We start from the raw sequence: 14,868 nt of genomic DNA on the forward strand, positions 1-14,868 counted from the left end.
CAGAAGGATTTTAGGTCTGTCCTTTGGGCCACAGTAAGAAGCTAACCATGTATAATAGGCTAATTTGTCACACTTAGACAGAAATGACTGGTACATGAAGATGAGATTAAATTTGTGCAGAAATATTTAGCTTAAGCAGTAGGAATAGTTCATTGACAATTTAGCAGACTAGGAAATGTAATTTACTGAAGGGAATTTCCCAGTCCTGTTTCTTTAATAAGACTCTGGTGTATGTTACACTGGTCTTGCAAAGGAAAATGGTTTCCCATTTTCCCAGAAAGTGGGAATTTCTGGTTTCCCAGAAAGTGTCCCACCAGGGTATGTCACCAGAAAGGGTCTGACATCAGCCAGCAGACTCCACTGCATTCCCCACTCAGCTGAGCTCAGCCTGAGTCTCAAGCCATGAGGACAGGCACATCCCTGGGCAATCTCTAATCCAGCATCCCCCTGTTTCTGGTGTGAGCAGCAAGCTCCCCCAGGCGTCTGTAATCAGATAGAGCAAGGCAATTCTCTGCAGGCAGTACAGGAAAGTGGACAAGGACACCCAAGCTTTCCTATACTAAAAGGTAACCCTTACACTGACAGTCTTACTTGATCATGGATTTGAATCTTGCAAGTAACTTACAGTGGTGGCTTGAAGTCCAGGTCTAACAACAGTGGCATGTGTGGATCCTTGACCTTCGTTCTGGTGTCTGTTGGAATCATCTATCACCTGTGTATTGAAAGACAAAAATATTTCAGACTGAAACACCAGTACAGCTGAAAGGAACCTCAAGGATCCATTTAGAGCTTTTCCTTGCCTCTAAACAAGGTCTCTTGTTTAGAGGGGTCTGTCTGATGTCAAACTAAATACTTCCAGTAACGGAAAATCCAGTGCCTCTCTTAGCAATTGAGTAGAAAGCCTCACCAGGTTCACCAAGACACTGCTGTACCCTTGCACAGCAAATAGACTATGTCCTCTCATTGACAATAAATCCTTTTTTCATTACAGCAAAATTAAATAAAGAAAAATCTTTAGATATAACATAGACTCAATGAGAAAATAATACACAAGAATTTGTATTAATGTAGAAAGCACTGCTCTTGAAGTATTCCACAAATCATCTGGATTTTTTATCATCACAACATGATTGTGAGGAACAAAAATATCTTTTGGTGTCAAAAGAAACTCAAGTTATTTAACAGAATTCCTGAGGTTTTCATAACTTTGATAGGTGTCTGGCTAAACCTGAGATAGCAAGATAATCTACCCACTGTTTGCATAACAGCAAATCACAGCTTTACCCAGTTAGTGGCCTCAAACATTTTCACATCCAGAGGGTCTCCTTGGATCTTGCCCTCCCAAACAATTAATGAATGACAAACTGCCAGTGCTTTGAACACTGGGCCCCAAGGCAGGCTGTGGTCTGCAGGGAAACGATGAATATCCTGAAAGCTAAAGCAAAAGAGAACATAAAAGTTACTCTGAGAGAACACCAAACATAAGACTAACAGAAAAAAATCCTAAACTGGGGGCAGTTAAAGTCCCATCCTGAACCCAGACCACATGGATGTTCTGGGGACTTGTCCTCCTCTATGAACTGCTTTCCATGCACCTATAAAGGCTGGGATACACATGCTCAAACCAGGTGTGTTATGCCTAGTTAGGGAATCCAGTGGGATGGAGAGAGGAACAGATTATTATAAAATATCTTCCTTGAGGCTTGTGCAAAGATTCTTTGAGTTCTGAAGCAGATATAAGTTTGAGCAGCTTTGTATATGCACATTTCTGGACATGTAAATGGGCAAAATCAAGGCCACTGAAAAAACAGAGTGTCAATCTTGTGGGTAACAGTGACTTTCTGTCATAAAGGGTTGGGATTACACTGCAGCTTTGAGATCTAACCCGGGCTGTCTACTGAACACTGTCTGCCTCGACCTGCTGTGCCAAATGCTGGCAACAGTGGCTGTATATTTTCATGTGGATCAGGACCCCAGAGATAAGGTAAACAATTCATTTTCCAGAGAATATAGAAATAAAATTTAAAATCTAAACATGGGGAACTTCTTAACTGTTTAAAAAGAAATATCTTTCAGATTTGGTCCTTTGTCTAGTAGAAGAATCCAATCCCTAACCAAATTTAGATGCCATTGGTGTACCAAGGAGCCTTACCAGTTTCTTTCAGAGGGCAGCAAGCCCCAAAGATCCAGGCCATCTTCTGTTAAGGTGCCAGTCTAAGTTAAAATATACATTTAAATTAACTTCTTACATGAGAGCTCCAATAGGAATAAAAACAATACTTATTTTAAGAAGTTACTATCCAGAAAATACCAGCAGCGAGCAGAGCAAAAGGGCTACCAGGCAATCCCAATATTCCCAGAAAAACAAGAAATTGCTACAGCTTCTGTTCAGACAACAAGAACTTAAGTACAGAGCATTGGTCATTTTGTTTCTAAAATACAATGGAAATTTTCAATCAAACCCCAGCCTCCCACTCCCAGCATGGCTCCTTTACCAGTGAGGGCATAACCACCACACAGCCATTACTTTGTCAAAGCAGAAAAGGTTCAGCTGTCCACACATGTTGATCCTCTGTGGGCTGATGCAAAAGATGCCCTTTTTCTTCAGCCTCTGCTGGGTATAAATGATTCCTGTTGTCAAGGCAGCTGGCAGAGCTGGTGGGACAGCAATAGTGATAACATCCAAAGCCTTCTTCACCACTTCTCCTGTCTCCTCCTGACATAACAACAAGGACAGTTATCAGGAAGAGAGTGGCAAGAAGTGCTGCTTGCAGTGAGCCCTCTTCATTGCTCCTCCCCTCCACTGCAGGTGCTCCAGGCTGCTCTGTTTTCTGCCCGTGGTCCACCACATGTTCATCTCCATAAGAAATTAATAGGCTTGATTTAACCAGAGGCTTTAAAGCCTCATCACTGTTAAAGAGCAGCCTCCAGGCCTTCATCCATTCTCCATGCAAATAAACCTGCCAGGCTCACAGCCTCCTCCAAGACACATGTGTTCAAACATGCCAGCCAGATCATTTTACCCTCAGTCAAACCTATTTTCCCATGACACAGCACACAGGAATCTGCTATTTATATGGGCATTCATCCAGATGCCTACAGGCACAGCTGGAAAGGTGACAGGTGAGACATATAGGATGGTGCTGAAAATGAGGGCAGAATGGATGAGCTAATGATTTCTTCTGACCTTATGTTCTAGGAGTTGTGAAAGAAAATTGCTTTTACCTGCAGGAAGAGACATGGAAGTAACAGTTACCTTTGTAAAAGCAATCTGTAATTTGGGAGCTTAGAGGTCAGTGTAAAACTGACTGCCAGGATGCTGAGTGTGGACACCGCTATTCTGGGCAGTTGATATGAATGCTAAAGAATTGAATATTTTTCAAATTGGGGTCACAGGACTGAGACACTGCAAACTAAAACAAACTTGCAGTTCAGAAGTACTTGCAAACCATCACAAAGATCTACTTTTACTACTTCTGAGCTTGGGATTTTGACCACAAATCATGCTGCATTTGATGTGCTGAATTTCCATCATGTTCTGGTTCTCCTTTCATTGATATTGTCTCAGACCACAGAACTCATCAGTTTGATCATATTTTGTATCTATTTTCTGTTAGAATGAAGTACTTAACCACTCACCTTTAGATAAACCCTCACAGAAGAGAAAGCATTTAGTACATCCTGTGATTCAATCTTAAAATATTGGCAAGACAATTTCAGCAATTGAGATAGCATCAGCCTGTATTTTACATATTACAATGGGGAAGTTAAATTTGGAAAAAGAAAAGAAAAAACTGCAAAGCAGACACAAGAATATGTTCGTAAACACACTTTCTTTGATATCTTAAGGGGAAATAATCTTCTGAGATGATTGTAGATTATTCCTCAGGAGAAAAATTATTCAAAAGCTGAATTACAGTATCAGCCTTACAACTCATGACTTGGATTTTACATTGGCAAATAATTATCATGGCATGAAATGATTTCCTGAAAGCTTCTGAAAAAGTTCTAAATCAATCAGGCTTTAAAATTTGCAGAACTACTGCTTACAGTTTATAACTGTTCTCACATTGATGCATGAGAGTGAGTGAACTGTTTTAAAAGGGTTTCAGGTGAACCATTTCTCCTGCATTTAGTAACTCACCCCATTAAGTGCAAATACACACACTGTGTAGATCATTCCAATGGCTGCAAATGCTATGAGGCACATCAGGAACCGGAGGGCATCCCTGTACAGCTTGAAGTTCATGGGTTTAGGGTAGAGAATGGACCTCACCAGATCCCCCTTAGCTGTGTTGAAGCCTGGAAAGACAAATCAAAAGCATTCCAAGGGGAAAATATTTGTAAAAATTCTCTGCAAAGAATGGGGGCTTCAAAATTATTCAAAATTTCTGCAATTTATGAAAGGCCCAGGTGTTTCATTTTAGTGTATGTGACCTTATCTGCAGAATATAGAAAGGAGTTGTTTTTGTCTTAGGGGGAAGGATTTTTTCAATGTCTTAGAAGCAAAGCAAAATTCTTCTTTGTAATTATATGCTGGCAGTTTTTGTAGAAGTTATGACAAGCAAAAAAAAACAATGCATAATAACTTAGCCCAGCCCAGGATAATGGTTCTCTATCTGTCTGTTGTAAATATGGATTAGTGCCTTTAACCTAATGTTAGTTGATACTTTGTCAGACTGTTCCAGTGAGAAAAATCATGGAAGGGAAAGTGAACTCAAGTGTTGACTGACCAGTCCGCAGCACCACAGCTTTCACTACTCCTCTGTCGTCTGCCTTGGTCTGGATGACCTCTGTTCCACAGAAGAGGACATGTTTTCTGTAATCCTCTGCACAGTACACTCTCCAGGGCTTGAAATTATCAGCTTGTGGTAGGTGGATCTTTGTTACAGGAATACTTTCTCCTAGGGAAGATTAGTTCAGATGAGGAAAACTGCAGTACACTTAATAACAGCCTGCTGACTTTCAAATAAGTACCCAGACATCTAGATGGTAAGTTAAAGGTATTTACTAGAGCAACCAGTTTACAGAAATTTTACTTTTGTATTTTGACATCTTCAGAATGAATAGAGCTTAAAGCCTAGCAAACAAACAGAATGCCAGAGTTTTCCTTTGTATCAGTACAGCAGCTTCATGTAAGTCTAAGAACTGAAAGCAGTCCAAGGACTCCAAACCCTGACTGTAGATGTAGAGACTTGAAAAGAGGCCTGAACTGGTGTTGCATGACTGCCTTTGAAAGGCCACAAGTTGTTTACCTAATTTGAACCTGATATGCAGGTCACTACACATTCCCTCAAGAAGATGGGAACATGATATCCCCTATTCTCCCTCTCTAGTAAAAAGGAGAGCCTTTAGCTCAGTGCTTGACAGGTGACAAATACCCTATTTATGTCAAAGCAGACGTTAAGGTGAAGAAGAAATGGTTTGTGACAGCTGAAGTCTTCTAAATGAAACGTGTTTCTGGAATTTCTCCATTATATGAAATTTCAGAACTGTCAATTTCAGTTTGATTCAGACCAAGATCAAATTTAAAGACAAGAAATAGAACTGTGACCTCCTCCTGCACTAAAAACCCTGCTTTTCAGTAACCTCTCCCACCTGGTGTGTCCTCCACTGCCACCACAGGAATGTGAGGCTAAGTGTCTGGAGGGCTAGACAGACACTCCACAGGGATGCTGCAGCAATGAGACATCCAGGAAGTGACAGAAACCCCTGCAGCCAGAGTGGACTGTGGGCCCTGTGAAGGAACAACTTTGCTTCATATCCATTTTCTTCTCCTGTCCTGCTCACTCCTCCTCACTGTCCACTCTTTCCCTTCTAATCAGATCACCTCTTCCTAAATGCTGCACCCCATGAAGGTAGGAAAGGATAAATTGCCCTTCCTAAAGTCCATTGTCTGTTTAGACAATTAACAACAATTCAATCTCTGTTATATCAAACCAAAAGATTCCCCTTCTTGGCCAGCTATGGACTGTCTCACAGAAAGGGATGTGCATGACAACTCTGTCTGTCCTGTGTCACTGGCTGCAGCCGTGGGGCAATGATGGTGTTCAGGTGGCAAACCTGGCAGGGATGAGCTGTACCTGTCAGCATGCTTTCATTTACAGTGCACTGCCCGCTGACCAGGACGGCATCACAAGGCAAAAGGGTTTTGCCCTCTTTCAAAATCAGCAAATCTCCAGGAACAAGATGGTGTGATTCCAGCTCTTTGAAACCTGAAAATGACAAGTAATGCAAACTCTGTGCTTCATATCTTTCTCTGTATCAAGGGGGAAAAATACAAGGAACTAATTGCTGAATAGAATCCTTTATAATGGCTGAAAAACAAAGGACTACAGTAGGACCTATGTATACAACCTCCAATATTTAAGAAAAGCCTAGACATCAATTCCAATTGTAGAATTCCTCCTTGTCTACCCAGGATCCCAACCAATGGTTACTGTTCCATTGCACTGACTTAACTGAAGAGTCTTGGATCTAAATTTCTTCATTTGACTTCATCTCTTTGGACTGTGCTCTAGATACCTCGACAATGAACAGACTTTGCATGGAGCAATTAGATGGACTCACAGCTATTCAATGGGTATGTTGTTGGCTATGTCAGCACCGCTTCAAGAAAAATTACTTCATTTTCCTGACAATTTTCAGCTAAGGCTGCACTCAATTATTAATATGTTTGATATGCCACAACATATCTCTAAGTGGAATTAACTCTGTGTGCAGAAGCAAGTTAACTGAGTTGAGAAACAGAAGGCGAAAACCACTTTAGAATAAAACTGCTACTATTCAGGCTTTATATATATTGCTATAGAAACAAAGCACATTGGAAAAAAGAAGCATAGAGGAGTCACCTTCCTTATTTCTGCAGACAGTGACCATGATGTTGTTATGAGACTCAACCAGTCTGTGCAGTTTAATGGATTGCTATAAATTAAAGAAGAACACACAAAAGTATTACATCTTACTTACATGATGCAATTTGTCCACTAACAACTATTTCCTTTTGTTATTTGTGGTTATGAGAGCCTTCAGAAACTGATCTCTGGCTCTACCAGGAACTATACAACACAGAGAGAAAGAAATTCCCCACCCTAATTACAGAGAGCGTAACAAAATGTTACCAGGTGAAGCACTGGAATGGGGAAGGGAGGATGTGGGTAAGGTACCACACAGAGATTATGATGACTAGGAGACCAGGCCATTGCACCTGCTACTGCACAATGTCACAAGACTAAACCTCTGAGTAAGTCTTGTAGCACTGTGTGCATGTTGCAACATGCTGGCCTGTCCCAGACCAGGACATTAAAAAGTAAATCTGACTTGTGGAAAATGTGAGGTGTCTCACCTTTCTAAGATCATATATGGTCAAAAATATTGAGATGAGAGACATGAATATGATTGCTATGGCATACTCCATGTAATCTTCAGCAAACCACAGACACACACTGAACAGCTGGAACACGTAAAATGGATTCAGGACCTGTTTGGAGAGACAGCAGTGGTAAAGAGCTGGCCACATTTAAATGGCTCCAATATACTTAGACAGTCCAACCTGTTAGAAAAGGCTGGAATAAGAGACATTAAGTATTGTGACTTCTGACCCCCTTCGTAATTTTCTCAGCAGTCACTTTAGTCTAATCAGATCAGACCATCTTCATCTGACAGAAGGCACAAATAATATGGACCAATAGGATATTATTTGGGATGTGAATGACTCAGCCCAATCCTTGTTTTGTTTGCTTCTTACAAGAAATGTAACAAAGGTGAAAGAAGAGCAGATTGTGCTGTGAGCATGTAGCTCACATACCATAAACATACTGCCACAAACACCCTGTTTAGGCCACATATAGGCTGCTCCAGTCTGAAAGAGATATTGGTGCTTTGTGTAGTGCTGTGCCCAAAATCACGAACTCACTGGAGCTCTCTGCAGCTACAGGCATGTACCAGGTACTGCTGTTCACTTAACCTCTGTGGATTAAGAGACAGCCCTTGTCTGGAAGGTTTGATCTCCAGTGCAGCTTGGAAACCTTCAATGGCCCTCAGAAGGCAAATAGAATGAGCTCCCAGGACACAGATACATAGAAATATCAAGCAGACACACAGGTATGATGATGGAGGATAGGGGAAAAGGGAAAATGAAGGAATTTATGCTGATTTCATGGAACAGCTTTCAACAGGATTTGAAAAAGAAATGTGCTTGAAGAGTGAGTAGTGGGAAGTTAAATCAGATATAGAATCAATTATATGCACACATGGCCTCCCAAACAGCTTAGAATAAAATGAACAGAAATGCTTAACCTCTTTGATGAGTAGTTTCCAAATAGGGATCACTGGAACATCAATAGTGTTTGGCCCACATATAACTCTCCTGCATGGGATAAAGATACATCACTCACAGATAAAATGATGACAATGCCACTTATTCAAGTGGCAAATACAGATTTCAGTAGTCTTGAGAGCGTCTTTTGATCCCAGTTTAAAGGCTGGGAGGATATTTTTTCAAGAAAAAAAAATTAAATATCCCTACACTGCTTATGTCAGAAAAGATGGCTGTACCAGTGACATTTACTTATGCAGACAAGAAGTGTAACACAGCCTATTAGGCAAATGTTGCCATCATACAAGAATTACTTTGAGAGGCCATAAACAAAGGAGTTCTGCATCTAAAACTAAATGATCCAAACCCAAATAATTTTGCAAAAAGTTAAGAATTATTGGAATGTAAGATTTGACATGAGCTAAGGTCAGGAGCTGGATTTTCAGTATTCAATCAACTGAAGATGATTTCTCTATTTAGCAGTTTCACAAATACATGTTCTGTAACTTGCTTAATGATATACTAGTTTATGAGAATAAGTTCAATGACTAGAACTAGTCAATTTGGAGCTCCAGTGAAGAAGCAAACATGCAACTTATCTGCACTCTTCCACAGAGACTTTCTCTTTCTCCAAATAAGAACTTCTTAAAGTTAGTTACAGGACATAGTTATTTCCTGATTGAGAACAATAACAGTAATGAATACTGAGATGCTTCAAAAAATTGACAAGGAAAAAACAACACTCTCTAGCCCTTTTCATTCAACATTTCCATGCATGGCTGTTTCATCTAAAATTATGAGCATATTAATAAAAACACAAAAAACTCATGGGAAATGCACCAACAGATCGAATTTACATCCCTTTGAAATCCATATGTTGAGTGTTCATGTTTTAAAATGAGTACCTGACATTCTGTTCATTGCAGGTGAGACCAGAACCAAATTTATCATGTATAGCTGAGCAAGTGTAGTGGTCTTCTAGGACTCTAAAATAGAAAGGGATTGTGTTCCTTAGGATATTATTCACAAAGACACTTGACTTCTTCAGAGATTTGTGCAACCAGTGCAGTGAACTCACCCAGCTTTCTGGAACTGTTTTGCATAGACATTCCAGACATAGCGGATTTTTTGTACTTGGATAGTTTTCACCTGGAAAACAAGACAGGGACAGCAAAGCATGCAACACAGCAAACAGAAATACTCTGAGACTTGCTCACAGAGCTCATCTAGGCATCCTCACTGGGGTCAAGTACAGATAAAGGAAATTTTATGGGGGCAAGGAGGGAGAGAAGACAGGATTGCATTCACTGACACCCTAGATGAATTATAGATTGGGATCCCCAGTCTGTAACTGGGGAACAGTGCAAGTTCCAGACAGCTTTACAGATCTTTAGGTCAAGCAAGCACAAAGCAGTGTTCTTTCTGAAGAAAGGAATAATCTTCATTCTGATCTCACAGCATGAATGTAAGAGATCACTGATGCCATGGTGGCTACACAAGCAGCTGAAAAAGCCAACAGCTTCATTGTCTTCTCTCTAGTTTTGGGGAAAGCAGTGGGCTTTGGGCCATTTCCAAGCATGGTGCTGAGTCCTTCAGCTAAACAGATGTGCCAACAGACAAGAAAGGCCATCCCAGGATACTGAGTCACTGCTAATGCTAAGCCCTTGCAGGGCAGTTATCCATTAGGAACACACGCTGTCATTTATAACTTGCAAGAGGAGTCTGTCCTGTCCTGCACAACAATAACAAATCCTAATAGAGGTAATGGCACTTCCTATCAGCTGGCAGAAGGCAGGGCTATACACCTGTACACATGAGTGATAAAGAAATCAGCTCCAGGGAACTCTCCCTGCCCAGTGCAATAAGCATTATTATAGGCCAATGAAATCTAGATTCAGCTCATGCACCGACTCAAAATGGAGCTATAACCACAGTCATTAACTTAACAAGAGGTCTGAAGTTAGGATTTCATGCAATAGGAGCTGCAATATCTGCATTGCTGGAAACGAGTGGGAAGCGAGGGACTCCACTCCCTGTCAGATGAGGTCTTTGGACAGCTCTTGGGCACTACACAGAACTCTGCACACTCAGGGAGCTTAAATGGCAAAAACACTTTGAAATTTAATGATAAGTAAGGGCTTTTGAATTGCTAGGGAATGATTAAACTGTTCTCTTTTTGCTGCTTTGAAATCTGATCTTTTTTATCTAGATGTTTTGATTGATATGAAAGTGGTATTCAAAGGGCCTATTATTTGAGGCTATATTTGGCTTTTTTATGTTACTAATTTGATCCTCAAAAGAATGTTACAGACCTGTCTCCACTTTTTCTGCATTGTGCCAGATGATTAGATTAGCTGACACTAAACTTTCCTATGTACAATAATATATGTCCACAGTAGAAATAGCAACAGCTTTGCTCAGCTAAAGTTAGGTTTATATTGAAAATATTTACTAAAAATTGTTTCGATATAAAAAGAATTTTTAGTAAGTTAGAAATTTATTTCCTGAAAGGGAAAATAGCTCTTTTCTGGATTCGTCAGTGCAGTGCTTTAGTATCTACAATCAAAAGCCAGATATTAGCAAATGTATCATTTTGCATTCCTATTGCTCACACAAACTTAACTTGTAATGCTAAGCAAGGCACATAGCTGAACAGTCTGGTACATATTTTAGACATGGGATAATTACATTTACTCAGCTGATGAGGGACATTGAGATCTGCTTGGATCAATCCATCATCTACCTTGTCCCCAGTGTTTCACTGGGATCTCAAATCTATGGGACTGGCAGAGACCAGGATACATTTTTGCAAGAACTGTCAATAGTGACTCTTGTTAACCAGACTCCAGCAAATGCACTTTAAAGAAGAAATTGGTGCATACAAAGGCAAAGAAGCAAAATGTGTTGATGAAACATTTCTGGAAATACTGATCTAGCTCAGGTGCTTTTCTGTTCTATTCCCTGTCTGCATTCTTCCCTGTTTTCATGTTACTGGGGCAGCTGCATTCAGTTCTGTACAGACTCCCTTCACCCCTAAATTCTCTGATTCCTATGCCAGAATTTTTTTTTTAATTTGGAACTGATTCTCCACTGCCAACTTCAGTTTCCTGAAGCTCTCCTACTTATAAACATAGGTTTTCCCTCAGAAATAGTGAGAATTCTCATTTCATAACCCCCCTCAGAATAAGAGAGGATTTTTACAGAGGTGAGTACAGTTGAATCCTTTTCTTTTTCCACAGCTCACTGTGTTCCTCAAGCTGCAAGATTCTTAGTTGCATATGTTTCACAGCTCACTTTTACTCCGTGAAGCATGGCTGAGATTTGCCATCATCTCCCAGATGCTGCAAAGAATACTTCACTTACTAGCAAACTTGGCTTCATTATGGCTTTGCTGAAGATTGAGTCTTCCTCAGGGGCTGGATAGTCTGATCTACTTTTGATAAATGCAGACACAGAAATCCATGTCACAGTCTTACGAGAATAAGTCCGAAAATCATCCTAAATGGATATAGAAGAGAAATGTCACAATTTGCCCCAAACACAGACCAAATTCACTTTCACCTCCAAGTCAAGCAGCCTTTCTAGAGCACTACTCTGGCTTTTTTTAAGGATTAGCCAACGGTAGCCTCCCAACACTTGTGATTTAGAGAAAAATCATTAGAATAGGAACAGAACCACTGTCCTGTCAAAATGTGAGTACTGCAAATACTTCAGTGACCACAGGTCTGGTGTTTGGCTGATAAGGATGGAATGTGAACACCCAGGTCAAGATCTAGGGCAGGCAAACAGCACAAGACAATCTGAGATGCAGTGACCGTGCTGTAAAGGGAAGATCAAAAGGAGCACAGCGCTGTGCTGCAAAATGGATGTTTAGTGCCAGTACCCTTACAGCCACTCCTGACTTAACACTTCACTGGAAGAAGTGTCAGCACTTATGGCACCTTAGACAAGCTTTTACCACAAACTGAGTTCACGACCTTCCCATTTTTTATAAAGCAAGTTGAACATTAGAACTGCCTGATAACAAGGGTTGGTAGTACAGTCTGAGAGATTAGAGGAACTACTGTAGTGAGTAGCCCCATGCTAAGTTTCAGTCCCAAACACTGAACTACATGCACTAAGGCCAGCTATGAGACTGACTTACATTCTGTGTGTAAGCAGTTTTGCAGTTATGAAACTTTAATTGGAAAAGGGAAGAGTAAAAAACATTTCTGTACCAAATATGAGCCCTTTGGAATAATTTAATTGTTAATGTTAAAAGAACTTTAATAATGTTTATATATCTTATTTGCCTGCTTTTCTTTTTAAACTGGCCTTTTGAGCAGAATAACATTTATTTTCTGACATTTATCTTTAGTTTAGATTTCAGAATGAGTAGAGATTGGGATGCAGATTGAGATGGGAACCAGTGAATAACACAGGTGCTCATCATTTGAACTAAAGTGAATCAAAATTCAATAACAAAAGTGAGCTAATAGGCTCTTATATTGCAAATGTAGAGATAATGATGACTTAAGAATTAAGGTTTTATGTGAAGCAAAAGATAATTCCAAGGATCAAGCTGATGAGATTACTTGTATCCTTATTAGCAGTAGCCATCACATTTGAGAACTGATATAATCATAATGTAGCAAAACAAAACAAAACTGTCATTTTAACACAAAGAATCATTAAGGAAATCTTAAATTTTCAAACAGAGCACATTTGAGAAAGCTACTTGATAACAAGAACATACAATATGATTCAATTCTTGTTTAATTACACAAAGGATCATTTAAAAACTCATTTATTTGAAAAGTGCTTGGCATGGCACGTCTTTTTAAAATTACACACAAGAATTAAAAATGCAAACTGAATTGAGGATTAGGAAGGGATATTAAGCCTAATATGATGTTTTTAATAAAAGAAAAAACATACCCCCAGACTATTAGGATGCAGATTGTTTCATTAGAAAGTATTCAACATGCAGATCTGTGATTTTCAAAACCTGGGATTTTAACTGCAGGCTGCTGTGCTCATTTAAGAAGGCAGCTCAAACACAGAGGCAGTAAATTATCCATTTTGCAATTGCAAACATTGAAAATGCCATTGTTCAGAAATCTTTGAAGCAGAACAAATCAAATGTCTGGAAGTAAACCAACTCTGCCAGCTCCTGGAGCATTCAGGCTCAGCTGGGATTCAGACCCAAGTCTCAGTTTACTTCTTTAGTGTTGCAGCAGCTTCCATGAAATTAAACCAATGGTTTGCATAAGTTGCAGTGCTTCAGTACAGTCCTCAACAGGGAGTGACCTGCTTCAGGAAACTACAGCAAAATGTGCCAGCTCTGAAAGCATTAACTGCAGGATTGCAAGCTTATTGGACATGGGGAAGGGCTGATGGGAAATGGAAACACAGAGCCAAGAAAAGCAGCAGTGTAGGCTTGGCCTCTTCTGTGTACTGATCCCTCATGACACACTTGGACACTGCTGGGACTCTGCTAGACAAATCTTTAATTTGGCCCAGTAGATAAATGTTGGCAGAGAGCAGCATCTTCGCCACAACAGCCAAGTGAGGGAAACGGGACCTGCTGGATATTGCCAAACAAACAGATGCTCTAGAATCTGGAGCACAAGACTACAATGTAGAAAGCACAGGGATGGTAGGAGGGAGGAGGAAGGACTGAGAACAAACAACAGTCTTGAAACCACAGATATTATGGGTTTTATCAACCCAATGTCTTTCACCTTGTTGGACTGCCTGTTACACTCCATTCCCATCATCATCATACACGTAATTTGTGGGATATTTTTATAGATCAACAACGGTACACATAAGATATTATTGCAGGAAACCAGCAATGCAAGAGATTTCAGCTAACTGGATATCTTACAGTTAACTCACCTTCCAAATAGCCACCTACTAGGGACTAATTAAAAGATTATAGTAGGCACCTACCGTTGTTCTAAGCAGAACAATATCTGCTTCTTCCAAGCTGCATCGGATGCAGTTTATCCACACATCCCACTCTGGCTTCCAGTAAAACAGCAGCCTCAGAGCCCCACAGGACAAGATGTACCCAGCAATGCACAAGGCCCTTCGGCAGCCTTGAGTTTTGTAGCCAAATATGTCCTGTACAGCAAAAAGAAGACAAAAATCATTGCTATTCTTCCTAAAGAAATGCCTGGAATACTACACCTTCCTGTCACTCACTGCTCTCCCATAGCTACTGTTAGGTATGGTACTGTGAAAAACAAGCCATAGAACTTTTATTTGGCTACTTTAAGTGTCCTAAATATGATTACCAAAAATTTGCATCTTCAAGAGAACTTTTCATCCACCTTCACAAAATCTAGATTGCTGTAGCCTGACCACTATTTTTATGTAGTTGTGAAAGTCGGCATGAGACATTGTTTTGTGCGTGCATGAGCAAGAATGATAACAAAATATAGAGGTTTAAACCTTTATTCCAAGTCAGGAATTCAGATTTGTCCATCAGCTTTTTTAAGGGTCAGACAGCTGAAGAGCTTAAGTACATTTGCACCAGGGGATGGTGAGTGATCAGTGCAGAGCTG

The 14,868-nt window shown here is 40.1% G+C and overlaps 1 protein-coding gene across 1 annotated transcript in view; it reads right to left on the minus strand.

Moving 5' to 3' along the window:
* The window catches only part of ATP13A4 (ATPase 13A4), a 36,526-nt gene that overhangs the window by 14,515 nt on the left and 7,143 nt on the right, over positions 1-14,868 (minus strand). The window contains exons 2-15 of the mRNA XM_041475723.1: positions 14,252-14,425; positions 11,681-11,815; positions 9,396-9,466; positions 9,223-9,303; positions 8,299-8,368; positions 7,346-7,480; positions 6,852-6,924; positions 6,084-6,215; positions 4,734-4,904; positions 4,145-4,302; positions 2,528-2,716; positions 2,153-2,214; positions 1,285-1,435; positions 626-712 (exon numbers count right to left, since the gene is read on the minus strand). Of these exons, the coding sequence (XP_041331657.1) occupies positions 626-712; positions 1,285-1,435; positions 2,153-2,214; positions 2,528-2,716; positions 4,145-4,302; positions 4,734-4,904; positions 6,084-6,215; positions 6,852-6,924; positions 7,346-7,480; positions 8,299-8,368; positions 9,223-9,303; positions 9,396-9,466; positions 11,681-11,815; positions 14,252-14,425 (1,689 nt within the window). The remainder of the gene's footprint in view (positions 1-625; positions 713-1,284; positions 1,436-2,152; positions 2,215-2,527; positions 2,717-4,144; positions 4,303-4,733; positions 4,905-6,083; positions 6,216-6,851; positions 6,925-7,345; positions 7,481-8,298; positions 8,369-9,222; positions 9,304-9,395; positions 9,467-11,680; positions 11,816-14,251; positions 14,426-14,868) is intronic.

Source organism: Pyrgilauda ruficollis, unplaced genomic scaffold, assembly GCF_017590135.1.
Source record: "Pyrgilauda ruficollis isolate IOZ18807 unplaced genomic scaffold, ASM1759013v1 scaffold36, whole genome shotgun sequence".
Lineage (NCBI taxonomy): Eukaryota > Metazoa > Chordata > Aves > Passeriformes > Passeridae > Pyrgilauda > Pyrgilauda ruficollis.